This window comes from Kwoniella newhampshirensis, chromosome 13 (assembly GCF_039105145.1).
Source record: "Kwoniella newhampshirensis strain CBS 13917 chromosome 13, whole genome shotgun sequence".
Classification (NCBI taxonomy): Eukaryota; Fungi; Basidiomycota; class Tremellomycetes; order Tremellales; family Cryptococcaceae; genus Kwoniella; species Kwoniella newhampshirensis.
Genome location: NC_089966.1, coordinates 265,164 through 284,410, shown reverse-complemented (window position 1 = coordinate 284,410; position 19,247 = coordinate 265,164). Strand labels below are relative to the sequence as shown.

General features: G+C 50.9%; 6 protein-coding genes across 6 annotated transcripts; 3 read left to right on the top strand and 3 right to left on the bottom strand.

Moving 5' to 3' along the window:
- Window positions 1–286: 286 nt before the first annotated feature.
- On the bottom strand, window positions 287–1,859 carry IAR55_006085 (polyubiquitin; the record flags this gene model as incomplete). Its single annotated transcript, XM_066949172.1, has 8 exons — window positions 287–500; window positions 557–706; window positions 752–899; window positions 954–1,181; window positions 1,238–1,465; window positions 1,533–1,690; window positions 1,767–1,774; window positions 1,848–1,859. 8 exons carry the CDS (start codon window positions 1,857–1,859, stop codon window positions 287–289), a joined length of 1,146 nt encoding a protein of 381 aa, XP_066800180.1.
- A 1,178-nt stretch (window positions 1,860–3,037) lies between these two features.
- IAR55_006084 (uncharacterized protein) lies at window positions 3,038–4,286 on the top strand (the record flags this gene model as incomplete). The annotated part of the gene is made up of 3 exons (XM_066949171.1): window positions 3,038–3,147; window positions 3,284–3,402; window positions 3,550–4,286. The coding sequence occupies 3 exons, from the start codon at window positions 3,038–3,040 to the stop codon at window positions 4,284–4,286; spliced, it is 966 nt and encodes a 321-aa protein (XP_066800179.1).
- Window positions 4,287–4,628: 342 nt separating this feature from the next.
- IAR55_006083 (uncharacterized protein) lies at window positions 4,629–8,432 on the bottom strand (the record flags this gene model as incomplete). The annotated part of the gene is made up of 5 exons (XM_066949170.1): window positions 4,629–6,049; window positions 6,118–7,784; window positions 7,861–7,940; window positions 8,020–8,124; window positions 8,226–8,432. 5 exons carry the CDS (start codon window positions 8,430–8,432, stop codon window positions 4,629–4,631), a joined length of 3,480 nt encoding a protein of 1,159 aa, XP_066800178.1.
- A 410-nt stretch (window positions 8,433–8,842) lies between these two features.
- Window positions 8,843–10,495, top strand: IAR55_006082 (uncharacterized protein; the record flags this gene model as incomplete). Its single annotated transcript, XM_066949169.1, has 3 exons — window positions 8,843–9,001; window positions 9,079–9,404; window positions 9,637–10,495. The coding sequence occupies 3 exons, from the start codon at window positions 8,843–8,845 to the stop codon at window positions 10,493–10,495; spliced, it is 1,344 nt and encodes a 447-aa protein (XP_066800177.1).
- A 244-nt stretch (window positions 10,496–10,739) lies between these two features.
- IAR55_006081 (uncharacterized protein) lies at window positions 10,740–15,785 on the bottom strand (the record flags this gene model as incomplete). The annotated part of the gene is made up of 22 exons (XM_066949168.1): window positions 10,740–11,008; window positions 11,163–11,310; window positions 11,372–11,469; window positions 11,532–11,627; window positions 11,686–12,038; window positions 12,104–12,255; window positions 12,321–12,435; window positions 12,493–12,625; window positions 12,681–12,831; window positions 12,891–12,953; window positions 13,004–13,088; window positions 13,143–13,206; window positions 13,261–13,333; window positions 13,392–13,760; window positions 13,817–13,978; window positions 14,029–14,164; window positions 14,229–14,326; window positions 14,387–14,985; window positions 15,037–15,117; window positions 15,170–15,269; window positions 15,321–15,672; window positions 15,745–15,785. 22 exons carry the CDS (start codon window positions 15,783–15,785, stop codon window positions 10,740–10,742), a joined length of 3,738 nt encoding a protein of 1,245 aa, XP_066800176.1.
- Window positions 15,786–16,591: 806 nt separating this feature from the next.
- Window positions 16,592–18,061, top strand: IAR55_006080 (uncharacterized protein; the record flags this gene model as incomplete). The annotated part of the gene is made up of 5 exons (XM_066949167.1): window positions 16,592–16,870; window positions 16,945–17,088; window positions 17,158–17,252; window positions 17,312–17,724; window positions 17,784–18,061. 5 exons carry the CDS (start codon window positions 16,592–16,594, stop codon window positions 18,059–18,061), a joined length of 1,209 nt encoding a protein of 402 aa, XP_066800175.1.
- Window positions 18,062–19,247: the final 1,186 nt, after the last annotated feature.

Genomic DNA, 19,247 nt, shown 5'->3' with positions numbered 1-19,247 from the left:
CCAGGACGTGGAAGGGAACATAATTTCCATGTAGCCATAACTATACATATAAGGACCATCATGCATCGATTTGCATTGTGCCCAATTTCATTCGTACTTGTCAACGCTGGTGGTTTGCACTCGTCGAATCAGTTCCAGCCTGATCGATTGTCCCATATGGTTTTTACCGCCATTCACCACGCGTGATCCTTCAGTTTCTGCTGCATATTGGACAAATTCATTCGCCTACAAAAGATTTTACTCGGACAACACTACAGAGGTTTCAGTACTATGGCTTCACTTCACCCTATTGACCACCACGAAGACGGAGGACCAAGTGAAGGGTCGACTCCTTCTGGATGTTGTAGTCGGACAAAGTACGTCCATCTTCCAGCTGCTTTCCAGCAAAGATCAATCGTTGCTGATCAGGAGGGATACCCTCCTTGTCCTGAATCTTCGATTTGACGTTGTCAATGGTGTCGGAAGACTCAACCTCAAGCGTGATGGTTTTGCCAGTAAGACTAAGAGTTCTGTCAGCTTTGGTCTCGATGTTTCGATATCCTATGGCTCGACTCACGTCTTAACAAAGATCTGCATACCACCTCGGAGTCGAAGCACCAAGTGAAGAGTAGACTCCTTTTGGATGTTGTAATCCGAAAGAGTTCGTCCATCTTCCAGTTGCTTTCCGGCGAAGATCAGTCGTTGCTGGTCTGGAGGAATACCTTCCCTACAATACTGTCAGTACTATACAACACATCACGAGCCCACTCACTTGTCCTGGATTTTCGACTTGACGTTGTCAATTGTATCGGACGACTCCACCTCGAGTGTGATTGTCTTTCCAGTCAAGGTCTTGACGAAAATCTGCATACCACCACGGAGACGAAGGACAAGGTGAAGAGTGGACTCCTTCTGAATGTCTGGTGAATCAGGTCAGCACGTTCGAGGATGATGAACGGTACTGTGGGACTCACTGTAATCAGACAATGTTCGGCCATCCTCGAGCTGCTTTCCGGCGAAGATAAGACGTTGTTGATCAGGAGGGATACCTTCCTTATCCTGGATCTTGCTCTTCACGTTGTCGATGGTATCGGACGATTCGACTTCCAGGGTAATGGTTTTACCGGTGAGAGTCTTGACAAAGATCTGCATACCTCCTCGGAGACGAAGAACGAGGTGAAGAGTGGACTCTTTTTGGATGTCTGCGAACACAAAATGTCAGCAGAGCACCAACAAATACGACGGACCGATAACTCACTGTAGTCAGAGAGGGTTCGGCCGTCTTCGAGCTGTTTACCGGCAAAAATGAGACGTTGCTGGTCTGGAGGAATACCCTCCTTGTCCTGGATCTTAGACTTGACGTTGTCAATCGTGTCCGAGGACTCGACCTCGAGAGTGATAGTCTTGCCGGTGAGGGTCTTGACGAAGATCTGCATACCACCTCGGAGACGCAAAACCAAGTGAAGAGTAGACTCTTTCTGGATGTCTGCGATTACGTGTGTTGTCAGCAGGCAGATAACCATCGTCTGCTTCAATGTGTGGCTGCAGCTCACTGTAGTCTGAAAGGGTTCGACCGTCCTCGAGTTGCTTACCAGCGAAAATCAATCGCTGCTGGTCTGGGGGGATACCCTCCTTGTCCTGAATCTTGGACTTGACGTTGTCGATAGTGTCCGAAGACTCGACTTCGAGGGTGATGGTCTTTCCGGTGAGGCTGAAGGGACGGTCAGACGCGGAAACGAAGTCAAGGGACAAGGAGATCATAGGGAATTGAAGATCGGAAGACTTACGTCTTGACCTGAACAGTGGCGAAACGACGCGTTAGCCCGTTGATCGATAAGCCGTCGGCGATGCGCCGATGTGCAACTTACGAAGATCTGCATAATGCTTGCTGTTCAGTGGTGCAGTAGGTAGTTTGGGAAATGTCTGTATGGATCGACAAGTATTGTGTCGATGGATGGACGGAATCGATGGAAGCGTGGGAAGAAGGAAGCGGTAGAGATGAGGTCAGCAGATGAGTCTTTATATCTGAAGTGGAACCGATCCGATCGTTGCTGTGTGAGAAAGGGTAGAAGATGAAAGAATGAATGGCGGGGGATGGGAGGAGATGTACGGATGAGTAGATGTTGGATGGAAAGTGGTAGAAGAACGGAGTGTGATGGGTGGCAAAGGCTTGCCTGCCAATGCTTATCGCGCGGTCCCCCTATCTGCGTCTTCCGTCCAGCCCGCCATGTCACCATGCATTCCATCCACTGGGATATGCATCCAGAGGCTGATCAAGGAAGTGAGCCGAAACAGAAGCGTGACTCACAGTTTGATTGATGTTGAAAGGAGAGAGGTTATACTCTGAATGATACGATGAGTAAGAGAGGAAAAGAGAGAGAGAGAGAGAGAGGGAGGCGAAGGTATGGTGTGATGGGATGATGTAGTTATATATGAGCTATATACCCCGGATACTTACTTGACGTTTGACCCTGAAATCACCAGACTCGGTCACATCTGATCCCGATGGGTAAGTGCGTTATCAGCCACACAGAGCTCATCTGCAGATCGGGATTTACGGATATGGCCGATCTGTGGCACTCCCATCTGTACATCGGTCGTCGTCTTTCTCAACGTCGACGCGTGCATCTCCTGGCTGCTCTCTCTCTCTCTTTTGTCCATAGGTTTCATCTCATGAACCATCTCTCGAGCATTTTCCTACTGTTTATCGCATCACATCGTCTATTCGTCTCTCTCACTCTCTTTCTTCTCAGCCGAGCTCACGATCCCCACACTCACTCACTTGGAACACATATTGTAACGTTTGATACGTGACCTCCTCATCACCTCTCGACACCAAATCCTTACCCTCTTATCCGTTTTTACTCATCGTACTCGTCACTTCAACCGCATCGAAACATATAACGATCCAGCTTCACCGCATTTCACAATCATCGTCATCATCATCATCTCTCAGATTTCATAGGCATTCAATTTAGTAGACGCACAAGTCGCAGCACATAAGCATTGATTTTTCACTTCCGTTATTACAACCTCATAACAGTTCAATTCACAAATCATGTCCATCTCATTGCCGAACGGGACCATACTCGCCGCCCCTTCCTCATCCCAAGTACAGCTGTCAGCGGCGGTTACTAGGATCTTACACCTAGCCAACTTCTCTCCAGAGTGAGTGCCTAGTCTGCTTTCTGATCCTTCCCCCTCTCTCCCACTGTGGCGCGTTACCGTATGATCATCGGCTAGACACGCCATGCATTACGATGTCGACACAAGCTGACACCTTGTTGCCTACTGTCCATTCCAGACTCAAGACTCGGGACCTTCAACTCATGTTCAAAGAATGGGAGAATGAAAAGGGAGGTTTCCGGATCAAATGGCTAGACGACGTCAACGCGCTTGTCGTATTTGCTGACGCTTCTGTTGGTGAGTAGACGCCCCGCAGACGCCCAAGCTAGTGAAGTGTGTTCGTGCCAAATGTATGCTGATCTGAAACGAAATCTCCTGTACCACCACTTGCGCTATCACTCTTCTTGCTCTTTCGCATCAATCGCCACCCATCTCCTTCCGCAGCCAAACGAGCCTACCTTTCCTTCGTCCTCAACCCTCCTTCCCATTTCCGTGGACTGATCCGACCTTACGACCGACCTGATGCTGCTCAAATCATCCAGTCGCTCGCCTCTCGATCCATGGGCCATCGAACTTCCATGTCGAACGCCATGAACGGTGGTGGCGGTCCATCCATGCCAAATGCCACATTCCCCTTCCCAACCAACAACGATCCTGCTGCTCCTCAAGTCCATTCTCGCGCAATGTCAGTGACCAACTCGATCTCGAAACACAATCCGACCGGCTCCATCTCACTCGGTACCATCGGTGGTGTTTCCAATGGTAACACAAACGGGAATCTCCCTCTCTCAGGATCCGGAACACATGTCCGAGGTGCGACAGCTCCTCAACGCATCGGAGGTGGATTCCATCAGAGGACAGGGTCGGCTTCGTCTTCGTGGGCACGTGGATCTATGGGTGGAGGAGGTAGCGGGTCCAACGGATTGTTGTCCGGAGGAGTGTTATCTTTCGCAAACGTACCGAGATTGCCTACGCATTCGGAATCCTCAGCAGGACCTGTGGGATCCGCCTCGAGATCCGCTTCAGCATCCTCTTCGAGCGGAGGTGATCCTGTAGTCATCATGGATCCTTCAGCGGGACAAGGATGGAAGACCGGAGGAGCGAGAAGGGAAAGTGTCAGTGCGGAGAAAGCCTTGAGGGAAGTCCAGAAGGCTTTGGCGAGCGTCGAGGCTCAGGGTTAACGTGATCGATCTTGCTCCTGACGCACGAGCCACATTTGGGACCAGAATGGGAGTTGAGTCCAAGGGAAGGAGGGAAAGTGAGGGAGATTCGGTCATTTGTTGTGATCCGTCAGTCCATATGAGGAGGGCGCAGAGTGTATAAGCAGTGGAGCGTCTCATCCTTTCTTGTTTTGTATTGCTTTTGGGAGAGATACACGGTACGACGCCAGTTTACACTTCTGTCAACACTGTCATCTACTTTATATTTGAAGCGATGTATAAACAATCAGCATACAAGAGAATGATGTCTGTCCGGCAGTGCGACGAGTATCGCTGGGAGATCGACCTTCATCTTTATATGAATTATTCCGGTTCCTGTTTCACAGTCACTTCCGGCTCCTGCTTCACACTTGTCCCTGGCTCCTGCTTGATGCTCCCTCCTGTTATATTCGGTGTCAAACGATTACTTATACTACCTCCCGTGGTCAAAGGTTTCCCTTCACGTCCTATCAATTGAGGGCTCATCGCTCTTCCTGATCCACCTGTTCCTCCTGTATTCTGAGGACTCAATACACCTACACCTACACCTCCACCTCCACCAACACCAACACCTTCCCCACTACCCATCATTCTCCTCAGAGTCTGCTCTTGTCTTCTCAATCTCATCCGTTCCGCTTCCTCCGTTCCACCCGTCTTCTTCAATTTCCTACCTCCCACAAATTTCTGCAATTCATCCTCGAAATCATCGACTTTGTTCGCTTTCTCCCTCTCTCGAGCTCTCTGTTGCGCCTCGATAGCTTTCAACCGTTGATTGGGATCCGTCTCCTTGGTTCGGATCTCCATCAATAGATGTGGGATCCCACCCTCCCCTTCACCGCCATTCATCGAATCTTCGCCAACGCCCGCGCTAGGTGATTTGAGACCAAAGGCCTTGGCACTTCCTGGTGTTCTCCCGATTCCTCCTGCAGCGCGCTGATTCACGAAATCCTGGACATTGCCCAACATCTCTTCCGCATCTTTGATATCGTTTTTGAGATCCGAACAAAGTTTCAATTGATAGTTCAGCAACTTTTGTTCTTCCATTACTCGATGTAATTCAGTCTGCCAGGTGGCTCGCCACGTCGGATCGGCAAGTTGAACGTCGCTTGAGAACTCGTCAACCAGGCGTCTGGCTTTCTCTAGATTGGACTTGATATTGGCCATTTGAGATTTCGATGGCGTCACAAATCGTCTATAGGCATCTTCACGTGCCGTATCGATCGTATCGCTGATCTCCTCGACAGCCTGGATCGTATCTTGACATCGAGCCTCCAATTTCGCTTTCGAGTTGTCCAACAATGCTCGAGATCCACCCATCTTCGTCTTGACCACCTCTCGCATCGCTGCGTTCTGCATCCGGAGTTTGGTGAAAGATTCTTTGGTGTCGGACAGGAAATCGACGTGTATCTGTCGCATAACTGCAAGATCTCGACGGAGTGACTGAACTTCGTCATATTGTCCTTGAAGTTCTTTGACTCGCTCGGGGTCGACGGGACCCAGCGGGCCGTTATGAGTTGGAGAGAGCGAACGAGGCGCAGGGGTCGGTGAAATGGCGGTCTCCGAAGGTGGTTTGATATAGGTATTCCGACGGGACATCTGAGGCGCCGAAGGAGAAACGGTTAGCAGTGAAGGCGAAGGGGTCATCGAAATCCGTTTAGAGGCATCCATTGTTTTCTTCATCTCCTTGATCTCTTGCATCAGGGTAGCGAAGGTGGTATCGAAGTGTTGTTTGACTTGGTCCAGCGCTGATTTTCAACAATCGATCAGCGTCGACTTCGTTGATATATCTACTAGAGACGGATGTTGCACTCACGCTCAATGTTCAAACTCAACACACAGCCGTCCTTGAGATCGTCCATATCTTCCAATTCAAATTGCACTCCAGTCCTATTATCTCTCAGATAGACGTCTGGAAAATCCTCCATACCAGGATCGTATTCGAATCGCTCCATGAAGAGCAGCCGCAGATTGCTGAAAGTGACAGGTAGCTCCAGTTTTGCTTTCTTCACCTGTCTACCGATTTGTAAGAAGACAGACACCGCTGCTGGCCCAGACACGGAAGAGCGTGGCCGAGGAGTCGCATGCACGGACATGGGAAGGGTGGAGGTCTCGCCTGGTTCAGGTGTTCTGACAACTCGGACGGAACCGTCTGATCTGTCGGAAGGCAGAGGGGAGGCACTGCGATTTGATGATGGCGATGAAGGTCGGTCATCTACCGATACGTTGCCCGCTGTATTTCCGTTCGCCTGCAGATGTCTCGCAGCGGTAGCAGAAGGCGATCGGTCGTCCTCATCACTTGGTGAAGGTATTAATGGCGCATTGGTCAAACCCTCGGGGAAAGCTGGCATAGGTGGAGGTCTATCTGCGCGTCTGATCGGTCTTTGTGGACTTCCTATTGAGGTCTTCTTTCCAGGAGAACCTGGCAGCATTTTGTTGAAGGTGTACGAGGAAAATCGTTTGGATGCTCGACGTTCCAGCGCATCAGACCGCTGAAGAGCAGCAAGAGTCGCTCGTGTCTCTGGCGGGACGTCTGGCAAAGCCTCCAAAGCAGCTGCAGCAGATTCGTCTGGCAAGGAGATCGCTGCAGGGAGGTTGGGGATGGGTAGAGAAGGTGCGATCTTGACCGGTTCTGGCTCTCTCCGCGTTTCCTCCTGGTTGTCTTCTTCTTCCTGCTCCTCTTCTTCTTCTTCAGTTGTTCTAGGTAGCGTGTCTGTAGTTTTATTGGGACTTCGATTTGGCGGTGACCGGATTGGAGAACCATTCGTAATGTCTGAATCTGCGGAGAATCTGGAAACGGGACGCATACTCCCATAGCTGTCTCTGCTGAACCTGTCGGGACGAGGCGGTGTGGGTTTGTTGTTAGGCACAGCGATGGTCGGTATCGTTGGCGGTTGTGATGGGACGGGATTGTCAGTGAGTTGATGCCGGACCACAAGTGACGCTTCGGGAGGTGGGACAGGAGAAGGGGTTTGTCGAGAATCCGGCAAACGCGCACGAGGTGGGCGAAAAGCGTCCGGAGGGGCCGGCCGAGAAGGAAGACCTGTACGTGCTCCGCTTCTTTCTGCTAAAGCTTGTGACGATGGCACCTTAGTTGGCGGTAACTGCGAATTGACAGAAGCTGGACTTGTGGAGCTGGTGGAATTACCTGATCTCGCTGAAAGCCGAGACTCTTGTACCTGGTTCTCACCCCTCGACGGTCGTCTGCTTTGATCTTGCTGAAGTTGGGGAGCGACTGAGCTTTCCGTCGCCAGATTCTGTGGCAGGGAAGATTGTGAGGACGTGGCGGGCGGCGGTATCTCTCTTTGCCGTTCCTGGACGAGACGCTTGTACGCAGCTTGTTTCTGCTTCAAGCCATGGAGGAGATTATAAATGATCTGTCGGATTTCTGGCAAGTAGACTTCGAGAGTTTCGTGATCTTGTTCATAAGACAAACATTGTTCGAGACACGCTCGTAGATCATTCGGGATCGAGTCAAGCTCCCTACGGATACAGCGAGCGTCAGCAACAGCGCGATCGGATGATGAGTTGGATCGCTGTTCTTAGTGCTGTGACTTACGCGGTGGGTATGCCAGCTCGCTGAAAGGCTTGTATACAGACTTCGAATCCGTTTCCTAACCTGACGTATATATCGCTAACCTGCATAGGCGAATGAGACTTGTCAGCTATCTAACGGACATCATGACTGGCGTATCTCTTCAAGCGGCAGATGACTCACGTCGTTCTCCGAGATGACACGCTGCGACCATTGTTCTAAGCCCTGTAGCAGCTGTTTCGTGGTAACCAGCAACCTTGTGATCGATGAATCTAAAGCGCTTGTGAACTGTCAAGCAATCGCATATTATCAGTTTCCCACACTTCTGACACCTTTACTCCCCAACGGGTTTTCCGAGAACCATGACTGGACGAAAAGCAGCGACCTACCGTCGACCGACTAGCTGTCGAACCGCTCGTCTGTCTTCTGGGAGGAATCATACCTGGACCGGGCAGCTGACCTTGTCCTTGGCCTTGGAGAGCTTCACGACCCAGTGGGCTGGGATCTAAGCCCATATTCGCTCTGGCAGGAGGAGGAGGTCCATGAGAGGATGGGCCGGGTACTGGAGTACGGTAAGATATGTTCGGTCGTGACATAATGAGAAGGATGAGTTCCGGTCTGTATTTATGATGACGTGCGGTGCTGCTCGTGATGCGTGATGCGTGATGCTCGTGATCTCGTTAAGGGGCCCATCTGACGGTCCTCCCGGATCCCCTGTCAGATTGCCGACGAGTTGAGTGACTTCTCTGGATGAGACCGATGTCGAGTGGCGTGTGTCAGTCGCAAAGAGTGTGATGGTTGTCGATGAAGGGGGAAAAGGTGGAGGAGAGCAAACGAAAGAAAAAGCGTGACAACGAACAACGCACGGACGCACAGACCTCCTTCGCTCCGAGGCCCCGCATCCGATCAAAATGGTCACACACACACATAATTTTTGTCTTTCATCCTCGTCTTCGCAACATCATTCATACTCGCATGCGCAAAGACCACAGCAAACGTCACTCTCATGCCGCGGGGAGGATCGGCAAGTATGATAACCTCGCGACCGAACGCATCGCGATCAGCGTCTTCCAGTCGCAATGCCTCGCCAGCGCCCAGTGGTAGTGGTGGCGGTGGACAAAGTCAACCTATCGATGCTTATCGACCCATCTCGACGCATGTCAAGGTGAGTGCGTCGCAGCTGCTTGCCTATCTTGCTTCGACACGTTCCACGTGTAGGTCCTGATATTTCATTTTCCTAAGAAACATCTCGTCCCCCTCCTACCAGCCCAATCGACCCCACCCAATCTCCCCACGCTCCTCTCATTAGACCCAACTACATACTCTTCTCGACTATTTGGCAAGACCCTCCTTCTGACGAACGACGATCCATCCTCTTTAGCCGCTAGTGGCACAACGTCCCATTTGGTGAAAGGGAAAAAACGGAATCGAGGAAATCCTGCAGAACTTGCGAAAGCGCGATTGGAGGCTGAGGTAGAGGAACGGAGGTTGAAAGGGCTCGGATTGAGCGGGCTGAGGAGGGTGAAGAAAAGGCTGGGAGGGGTGATAAAGCGTGGTGATAAGATTGAGTGAGTGGAATATCGATCTTCAACTCGTGGTGAACTTTCACTTGGACAGGGACAAAAGAACGTTGTCGCATTCTGCGTTGTTGCAATCCAACTCCTGTCACAGAAGCAATGCTTCCATGTCAGAACCCTCGACCTTGTCTTGAGACGAGTCACTGGACTCATGCGAGACGTCGAGCTCTTGCACGTGTTGACCGTTGGGATATGAGCACTGACTGCCTCATCTCTCTCACAGCTACACATCCCTCATCCCACTCCACCATCTCCATACTCTCTACCTCCTTCAGCTACTCGCTTTCCCTCCTCTCCCCTCTTCCTCCCCTTCGTCATCTTCGAACCCCATCGCCCTACCAACCAGTAGTCACACCAACACCGAGACAATCCTTTCCAAACTATCCAAAGCCGACTTCACCGGGATCCAGTTACTCGTCACCTCTTCTCGAAACGCATCCTTGGTGGGGTTGAAGGGGATCGTCATTGAAGAGACCGCGGGAACGTTCCGGTTCGTAACCGTGAAGAATGAGGTCAAAGTGATCCCGAAAGATGGGACGATGTTCAGACTTTCTTTCCCCGCTTATTCGCCGGGTCCCACCTCGACAACATCGTCCATAGGATCAGGAGCAGGAGCAGGAGCAGGAGCGGGCACGGACTCAGCACCGGGATTGGGAATTAACTCGGAATCAGAGCTCAATGACGAGGAAGAAGACAATCCTTACCCTCAACCTGTCGATTTGACTGCCCATCTTCTCGTCGCACCTCGAATGGAGATCGCTCTCCTAGGTTCTTCGTTCGTCTACAAATCAGCAGATCGGGCAGGACGGAAATTCCGTCCGGCACAAGGAGGAGGAGGTGGGAGTGGCTGGGGCGCAGAATGGCTGAAGAGCGATTGGTCAGATGTATTTGATAAGCTGGACGAGGAGTTGCGACCTTCCTCTTCCGTACCTCTTTCAAGTGGAGGATCGAAGGGGAAGAAGAGGAAAGAAAATAGTCAACCGATTGGAGATAAGCGAAAAGGAAGTGAGACGGGGAGGAGAAAACGAGGTAAATCAAGGAGAAAAGATCCGCCTGCTGGAGGTGGACTAGAGGTGTTTTAAGGAGCACATGACATGTGAAAACCCAATCATGCATGTGATCATACTAGTCACAGACTCGTACGTGATTGCGACCTATTCGACGTCACGCAGCCATGCTATTGCAAAGGGGAACAAAAATCTGTATACAACTCAAAGTCCAACCAGAAACAATCCTTCCTTCTGCCACTCTTCTGCGTGGACCCCGATCGTTCGCTCTCTTGCTTCGACATCCTGCTTCCCTTCATTTCGCAACTCCGCTACCACCTCAGCTCAACTCATATCGCCCTATGGCTCTCCTGACGACTTCCAATTGCTCCCTCAATCCCGCCAATTTCTTTCCACCCTCACTTCCCTCACCAGAAACATCCCCATTTGCAAGCTGCATCAACCATGCGAAATCCGCTTGTGCGACCAATGGTAAAGCACTTTGACGTTTCTTGACTAATTTCGCCTTGAAATCCTGGAAAAACTGATCGGACACGGATTCGGCGCGAAGTATCACTTCGTCTGGAACACCTGCCATTCGGGCGACATCTGAAAGGAAGGGAAGGGTCTGTCAGCTCTGTACTGCAGCCTTCAGTCTCTGGCCGCGATGAGCGGCTTTGCGAGATTATGTGGAGACGCAATTCACGGCAGCTGAGTATAGTGTTATGCAATCGTGTGGATGATTATTGGTGGTCAAACTCACGTGTACCATGACTGGACTCCGCCACGCCCGGTATCAGCTTGTACAGGAATACCACCTGCATCTGTTCGTCATCCACATGCGTCTGCATGTGCATATTTCGGATGTTGGGGTGGTAGTTGAAGTCGTCCGTGAGGGAGCCGTAATGGGTCTGAAACATGTATAAGGTCATCTCCGATTTCTGTGGATCCAAAGAGGGCACCTGTACATACCGCAAAGAAGCCCAAGGGCAGGGTGTGCGTCGCGAGATGATGCAGTACAGCACCAGCGATGGCCATACCGTCATACGTGGAGGTACCTCGTCCTAATTCTGCGAGTTGATACACACGATCAGTACGCGACCCCTCTTCCCTTGACAAACGGGCCACTCACCATCAAGAATGACCAATGATCTAGGTCCCGCTTCTCGCAGAATCTTGGCGCACTCGTCCAGCTCCACCTTGAAGGTACTAGCGTTCGCGAACATGTCTTATCCACCTCATCAGCCCGTGCGTCCAGCGACAGATGCTCGACGCAGCCGACTCACTATCATATGCTCCCATCCTCGTTTGTATCCTGTCGACAGGGCTCAGTATTGCAGATGCAGCGGGTACATAGCATCCGAGTTGCGCCAAAATCACTCCCGCCGCTGTCATCCTCAAAAGCGTACTCTTTCCCGCCATATTTGGTCCGGTCAGCAGCACTTGACGAGGCTGAGCGTTGCCCAATTGCACATCGTTAGGGATGAAAGATGACCGTAGACACATCGAAGGATGTCGAAGATCCGTGAAATCGATGAAAGCTTGTTCCGAATCCACGAATTCAGGTCTGCACTTGGGCTCGTCCATGTCGTTTGAGGCCTTCGCAAGGGAAACGAGACAATCTAGCTCGGCGAGCACCCTAGAAGAGACCAGAAGCATCAGCTCTGTCAAACATCGTGCCAGGACAATAAAGCATCATCTCACCTGATAGCTTTAAGCCATACCGCCCTATCTTGGTCAAACTCGTACAGCAGATTCTTGAAAAAGCTTCTTTTAGCAGTAGTCTGGGTCTCTCGCGCCTCCTGCAGTCTTCGGATGACCGGAATCGTCTTGGGCGTATAATACCGATGGTAATCCTAGAGCAATAGTGAGCCTCAATCCTATTTCATTGTGCGTTGGTGCGTCGTGCCTTTGGACCCACCTTGGTACTGCCAGACTTGGTCCAGTTGGCCGGCGCTTTCGTCTTCGCGGGGACTTGTATTTGATAGATCTCTTTTCCGCCTTGGGCGCTATGCCAGTAGCACGCTTTCTTTTCTCTGCAAAGAAGTCAAATTCATCAGAGACAATGTTCAGAGATATACCATGTCGCTTACTTCAAGGTCACTCTAGCGTCTTCCAGCAATTCCTCCAATTCTGCTTCGATCGCCTCCACTTCAGCGTCTGCCTCATCACATGCCTCGTCGGCACCTTTAGTCGGCAGTATCTCAACAGTTTTCTTTTCTTCAGCTGCGACCGGTGTTAGGCTTGATCGAGTATACCACTAGAGCTAGACAGAACCCACCCTCTCGATCTTCCATATACATAGATTTGATATGCTCCAAGTTAGTTGACAAGTCTGGAGCGGTACGAAGGAGTCCGGGAACGCTTGGCGACGCGAAGCTCTCTGCCGTGCTCGAAAGATACTCGAATCCGTTCTTCAACTGGGTGAAAGACTGCCGGCGAGACGAAATCACGCTTAGCCATCGGATGCCGCAGCCGGTGCATGACGTACCTGTACCACTTTGAGGAAGTCAGACTGCTTCAAGGCTCCCGCATGAATACGAGATAATAGACGCTGGAGAGTTTTATCAGTCTCGGAAATGTAGTCACTGCAGCCTCACTCACCTCAAGGTCAGGTATTCCCTTACAGAGTTTCGTGAAGTTGCCGGTGAATGTTGGGTGATCGATGAGATCAGCAACAGCATCCAGACTGTCATCAGTCGTCAGCTCGAGAACGGTCATGCACATGGTCGAATGAAATCACCGATCATTGATAGCAGATGCCTCTCGCAGCGGCTGGGTTAGCCACAGCCGGAATAATCGCTTGCCTGTGACAAAATGCGTCAGTCTATGCAAGTCATGTCATTAGACTAAGCTCCCACCAAATGGAGTTTGACATCGCTGAAGCAGGTTCAGCAGTGTTCCATCGGTTCCCCCTTCATTATTCACCAAGACCTGCGCGCTGTATGTCAGCTGTCCACCGTGGGATTGGTGGCTAGAACTGGAAATTCACCTCCATATGACTCAAAGTTTGTCCATCAAGAACCAGATTCTTTCCCTCCTTGAGTGGGTCATAGATGTTGAAGTTCTTCTGCGAAAGCAAGTCTTTGTCCTGATTGAGGGTCTTCAAGTAGTACATCATCCCGCCGAGTGCTTCCAAAGCAAGAGGCTCTTCCAGCATTCCCATGATGGTATCGGGGAGGACCGGTTTCTGGTTCCCCTCCTCGTCGACCTGATCGTCCTCCGTGGCGAACATTTCGGACAGATTCCGTATAGTCTCGTCGGCGGAGTAAAACTCCTTGCCCTCTCTGAAAGATTGCCAGTCGGTATTTCCCGGCAGGATGTTTCGCAACAGACGACTGGTGCCGACAGATAGGTTACCCTGCAACTTAAGGTCAACGGGCAGCCCTCGAGAAATGACTTGTGGGAAACGCTTACTCTGGCATGCAAAAGTTCTCGAGGCCTGACTTGCCTGAACAAAGTCTCCAGGCGCGTACGACAGATGTCGTCGTGAAAGGCTGAAAGGCTGAATTCACCGGTTGAAGCGTCCATGACGCAGACGCCGAACGACGATAGCCCATCCGAATCAGAGACAGATTCCTATAGAGTGATGTCTCAGTCATCGTAGCAACAGAGTGACATGAACTTACTTTGATAGCGACACAGTGGTTTGCCTCATCAGAATTCAAGTACGTTCCGTCAACGATGGTCCCGTTGGTGAAAACCTGTGCAAGCTCTCGACGGACGATCTCTCGGGCCCCACCACCTTTTGTTCGCATCTCCATTCTGAACAGGAGATCACGATGATTAGCGGGACGCTCCGTAGAAGACTTGGGTAGCGAATACACACCCTATTGCTGTCTCCGCTTGTTGCACTATACCGACCTTATGCCCAGCTCCTATGAATTTTTGAATCCAGTGATCCAGCGATTGTTCCGGAACACCGACCTGATTAGAAGAGCTATATTAGTGAGGTGAAGGTGGCGACAACACAACCTGCTAACTCACCATCTTCATTTTCACCCTATCGGTTAGCTTCAAGTCGAATTCCTGGTGTCCGACCAAAGCGTCATCTTCGTACAATTCGTAGAATTTGCCTTTTTGGAAGAACAGGACAGTGTCGTAATGATTTTGTTTGATCTCCCAGAACTGTTTCTCAAACGGTGTGAACTCGGCCCAGCTTGACTTCGGGATAAGGATTGTACGATTGTCATATTCGGGATCGTCGGGCCGGTTTCCTTCTTTATCTCTGACATCTTGAAGGAAAGAAAACGTCGTTTCCTTCTCTCTCTTTGCATCCTTTGCATCGAGCTTATTCTTCTCTGCTTGGGTCAGAAGATCGTAACCCGAATCCCTCAGAATGCTGCCACTGCCTTGACGAGACGGTGTGTCGTTGGTGTTGGCGATTGGGCGAGGACCAGGACGAGAAGCGGGAGTGGAGACGGACGGCGAAGATTGATTCCAAGAAGTGGTTGGCTTTTTAGGAACTGGTCGAGGAGCGGAAAAGCCAGACGAGGGTTTCTTTTTCTTCACTTGAGCAATCGGAGAAACGCTGCGTTCCGGTGAGACGGAGAGAACGGTTGCCTCGTAGTCATCAACCGCAGCGGCTGGAATTAAATCAGTAAAGAATGACCTTACACCCAGAACAGACCGCTTACCCATAGCTGCATCATCGGCCTCGTTGAAGACAAACTCGTCAGAATCGGAATCCTCCTTCAGGCTCTTCCGCGGTTTGCGACCTGTCTCGGATTAGCAGACAGATCTTCCGATGACAGAAGACGCCATACGCACCTCTACCCCCACCAGGCTTGCTTTTCGGCATATCCATGCTTGCATCAGAATCATCACTTTCTGGATCAACATAGATGACTTTTCGTTTTGTCCTCCTGCCCTGTGGGATCGTCAGGGCAAACCTGCCAGAAAAATTGTGGTATTTACTGACAATGACCACTGGCGAATCGTCATCGTCCATCTCTATGTCTTCATCTTCTTTCACTGGCTGTCTATCCATCTTCATCCCCACTGAGCTTGTCTTTGCCGAAGAGGAAGGTCCGGATTCGGGTGGAGGTGTGAGGTCATCCTCGCTTGCGAACTCAGTCGTTCGCAACGTCTTCTTTAGCGGACTGCCAGCTCGTGGGGGCCTTGCAGAGGTCAAAGGTGAGCTACCAGCGACTGAGGAAGGAGTACGAAGGGTGGTGGATATCGGGGAGGAAGAAGGCGCATGATTCGATTTGACGGCGGGTTTTACGATTGGTTTCGGTGCGAAGAAGCCGGCGAGAGTGGACTGCTTCGAGCTGCGGCAAGGTGGTACGAGGTCTTAGCGATCATACGATCATGATCAAGAGTTGCTGGCTCGAGGCACTTACATCTTGACATCCTTGGCTGGCTCTGGCTTTGCCTTTGCCATCTTGAGAACGGAATGTCCTCGCACGGGGCAAGTGGGAGTTTACAGAGGTATCCGAGTCGTAGCTGTCTCAGCCAAGATTCTTGTATTCCGTCTCGGCCGGTCTTGCAGATGATTCGAAGCTATCCGCGATTGATGTCACCCTAGTCGTGCTGCAGCGTTTGCTTTGACCCAATTGATTGACTTGTACGCGGTGATACTCCGAGTATATATCACAAACTGCGAAAGGAAAGCCGCGAGATTCACCTCCACTTGCGCGACGTCGAATGATGGCGGGCTGGATTGGAATTGATCCCGCTTTCACCCGTCGTGATAACGGGGTTCCCCCTTGTTTATATACCACGTCATTGTTGATAGTCACCGCAATCAAATGCCAGATCATGGTTGACTGTATGTGACGCGACTAATTTTACAGTGTCTGACGGTGATTCCGGCGATATGTCACGTGATGTTTGTTTTTGACCAGCCTTCGCGTAGCTAACAAGGATGCCCCTTTTTCCCTGTTTTCCATCTTTTCGTGTCGCACATTACAACATTACCCGACTATAGTGAGAATGCTCAACACACGGGACGCGACGCGATCCATCTCTCGACATTAGACAGACAACATCATCATACGGTAGTACACACAGTCAACCCTTGCCTCCCCCTGAACAAGTTATATAAGACCTCCCATCCCCCGCTCGCGATTCCAAAACTTCTCTTCTTCCTTTTTCTCTCTCTCTTGCAACAATCACAATCGTTGATCGATCCCATCTACTATCCATCTGTTCTACTCCACTCTCCTGACTTGACAATTCAATCACACAATGGCTGCCATCGAGACCCCTTCCAAGGCTGCTGCCGCTGCCCTTTCCAGCATCGACCTCAACACCCCCAAGAAGGCTTCCGAGCCCACCCTTCTCTCCAAACTCCAAGCCGTGGCTGCTCCTGTAAAGCCCACCGTCGTCGAGGAGACCCCTGCCCAGCACGACGTCGAGGAATGGCGTAAGCGATTCGTCGGCGACGTCGAGTGTGAGGAGAAGGACGAGCCCCTCCTCAAGGAGACCAACGCTCGATTCGTTCTCTTCCCTATCAAGTACCGAGAGGTGAGTCACTCATCGTTCACAACGTTCGTCGCGTCATAAGATCTACTCGCTGATGCCTGAAATCTCTTTCTCAGATCTGGCAAATGTACAAGCAGGCTCAAGCTTCCTTCTGGACTGCGGAGGAAATCAACCTCGCCCCCGATCTTCACGACTGGGAGAACAAGCTCAACGATAACGAGCGATACTTCATTGAACATGTTCTTGCTTTCTTCGCTGCTGTAAGTGGTTGCATCTTGGCCTGACGCGTCAGCCCTATTTTCCATCACTGACACATACACTCTTCGCAGTCTGACGGTATCGTGAACGAGAACCTCGTTGAGCGATTCTCTTCCGAGGTACAAATCGCCGAGGCGAAATCTTTCTACGGTTTCCAAATTATGATGTAAGTTGCCCTTCAGTGGTCAGAACTTTACGAACCCCGCTGACAGATCGCCGTCACAGGGAGAACATCCACTCCGAGACCTACTCTCTCCTCATCGACACCTACATCAAGGACAACGCTCGACGAAACTACCTCTTTGAGGCTATGGACACCATCCCCTGTATCCGAAAGAAGGCCGACTGGGCGCTCAAGTGGATCTCCGACACCAAGTCCACCTTCGGCGAACGATTGATCGCCTTCGCTGCCGTCGAGGGTATCTTCTTCTCCGGTTCTTTCGCCTCCATCTTCTGGCTCAAGAAGCGAGGTCTCATGCCCGGTCTCACCTTCTCCAACGAGCTCATCTCTCGTGATGAGGGTCTCCACACCGACTTTGCCTGCTTGCTCTTCTCCCACCTCAGACGACGACCTCACCCCGAGACCATCGAGAAGATCATCAGGGAGGCCGTTAAGATTGAGCAAGAGTTCTTGTCAGGTGAGCTGAGCTTCCATGTCCTGTGATTGTCTTCAAATCTGACGAATGATCTCCCTCAGATGCTCTCCCCGTCTCTCTCATTGGTATGAACGCCAAGCTCATGTGCCAGTACATCGAGTTTGTCGCCGACCGACTCCTCGTCGCTCTCGGTAATGACAAGATCTGGAACTCTGCCAACCCTTTCGACTTCATGGAGATGATCTCGCTGCAAGGCAAGGCCAACTTCTTCGAGTCTCGAGTCTCCGCCTACGCCAAGTCCGGTGTCAACCAAGCTGTCGGCTCCACGACAGATCACCTTGCCGTCAAGAAGGGTTTCACCCTCGACGAGGACTTCTAAGCGACTCGTTTGTACTTGTCCGGTGTCGCGCGAAAGATGGACAGTGAAGTTTAGAAGCATAAAACAAAATCGGATCATGGTGTAACATCAACTTCTCTTCCTTCCTTCATCTCTTATCATTTATTCGCTTTTCTACTTAGAGAGTTCCTTGTTGTCACCACCTCTTAATTTTTCCCACCCTTTGTAACGATCCTCTTTTGTCTCTTGATTGCTCTGCTCGTACTGTGTGCGCGGCGTGCTTGCGATAGTGCAAAATGGTTTTTTATCTATTTATATCAGTTTTGGTTTCCAGTTACGTAGCATACAGCAGTTAGCATGTGAGATGACATTACGAACATGACATGCAGCCTTTTGCACACTATTCACATCGCGATACAATACTTCCATACCTCGTAGGTTGACTGGCGATGCAAGATTGGCATGGACTAGGTCTCAACATCGGTTTGGCAATAGAACGTCAGAGAAACGCTCCACCCGAATCGTGTCGCATAAGACCTTTTGCTCATTTCATTAGTGGTTGTACGAACAACAAGAGAAAAGACAGATGCGATCTTCTCTCCCATATGGACCTGGATCCTGGCCTAGGGACAATGATATACGAGTCCTTACTCCTCCTTGTGGTTCGACTTGTCTCGGTTGTCTTCCGGCTGAGCCTCCACTAGCTTCCCCTCTTCTTCCCACCACGGCCCTGCCTTTCCCCTGCCTTCCCTTGTCCTTGTGGTTCGTTTCGCGACTCTCACGGTGCTCGGCCTCGTCCTTGACCTCTTATCTCTCACGCAACTCGCCCTGCTCATGATGATCTCCGTCATCGTCATCTTTAGCCATCGGCTTGACGGAGATACTTAGCCTTCGGGTCCTCCTCCTCAACCTCGTTTTTCCTCCAAGCCATCTTGGTCACCGCCTGTCTCCAGTCATCCGCATCAGATGTCTCTTTGTCCGCAATCTCCATTCGATATTGTCCCACCTACCGGAATAGTACTTGTTCGTACTATCCATATTTCCAGGACTTGCACCACGGACTACGTAAAATCCATTTCTTTTCTTTCTTCATTGCGGTTTCCGCTGGAGTGACAAACTCAGCCTTGGAACACCCGTGACGCCAGAGGTGTTTGTTAAAGGTGATGATCTCGATATTGACTTCTTCCTCTTTCATATTGAAGTCGTAATGCACGCTGTTCCTTGGATT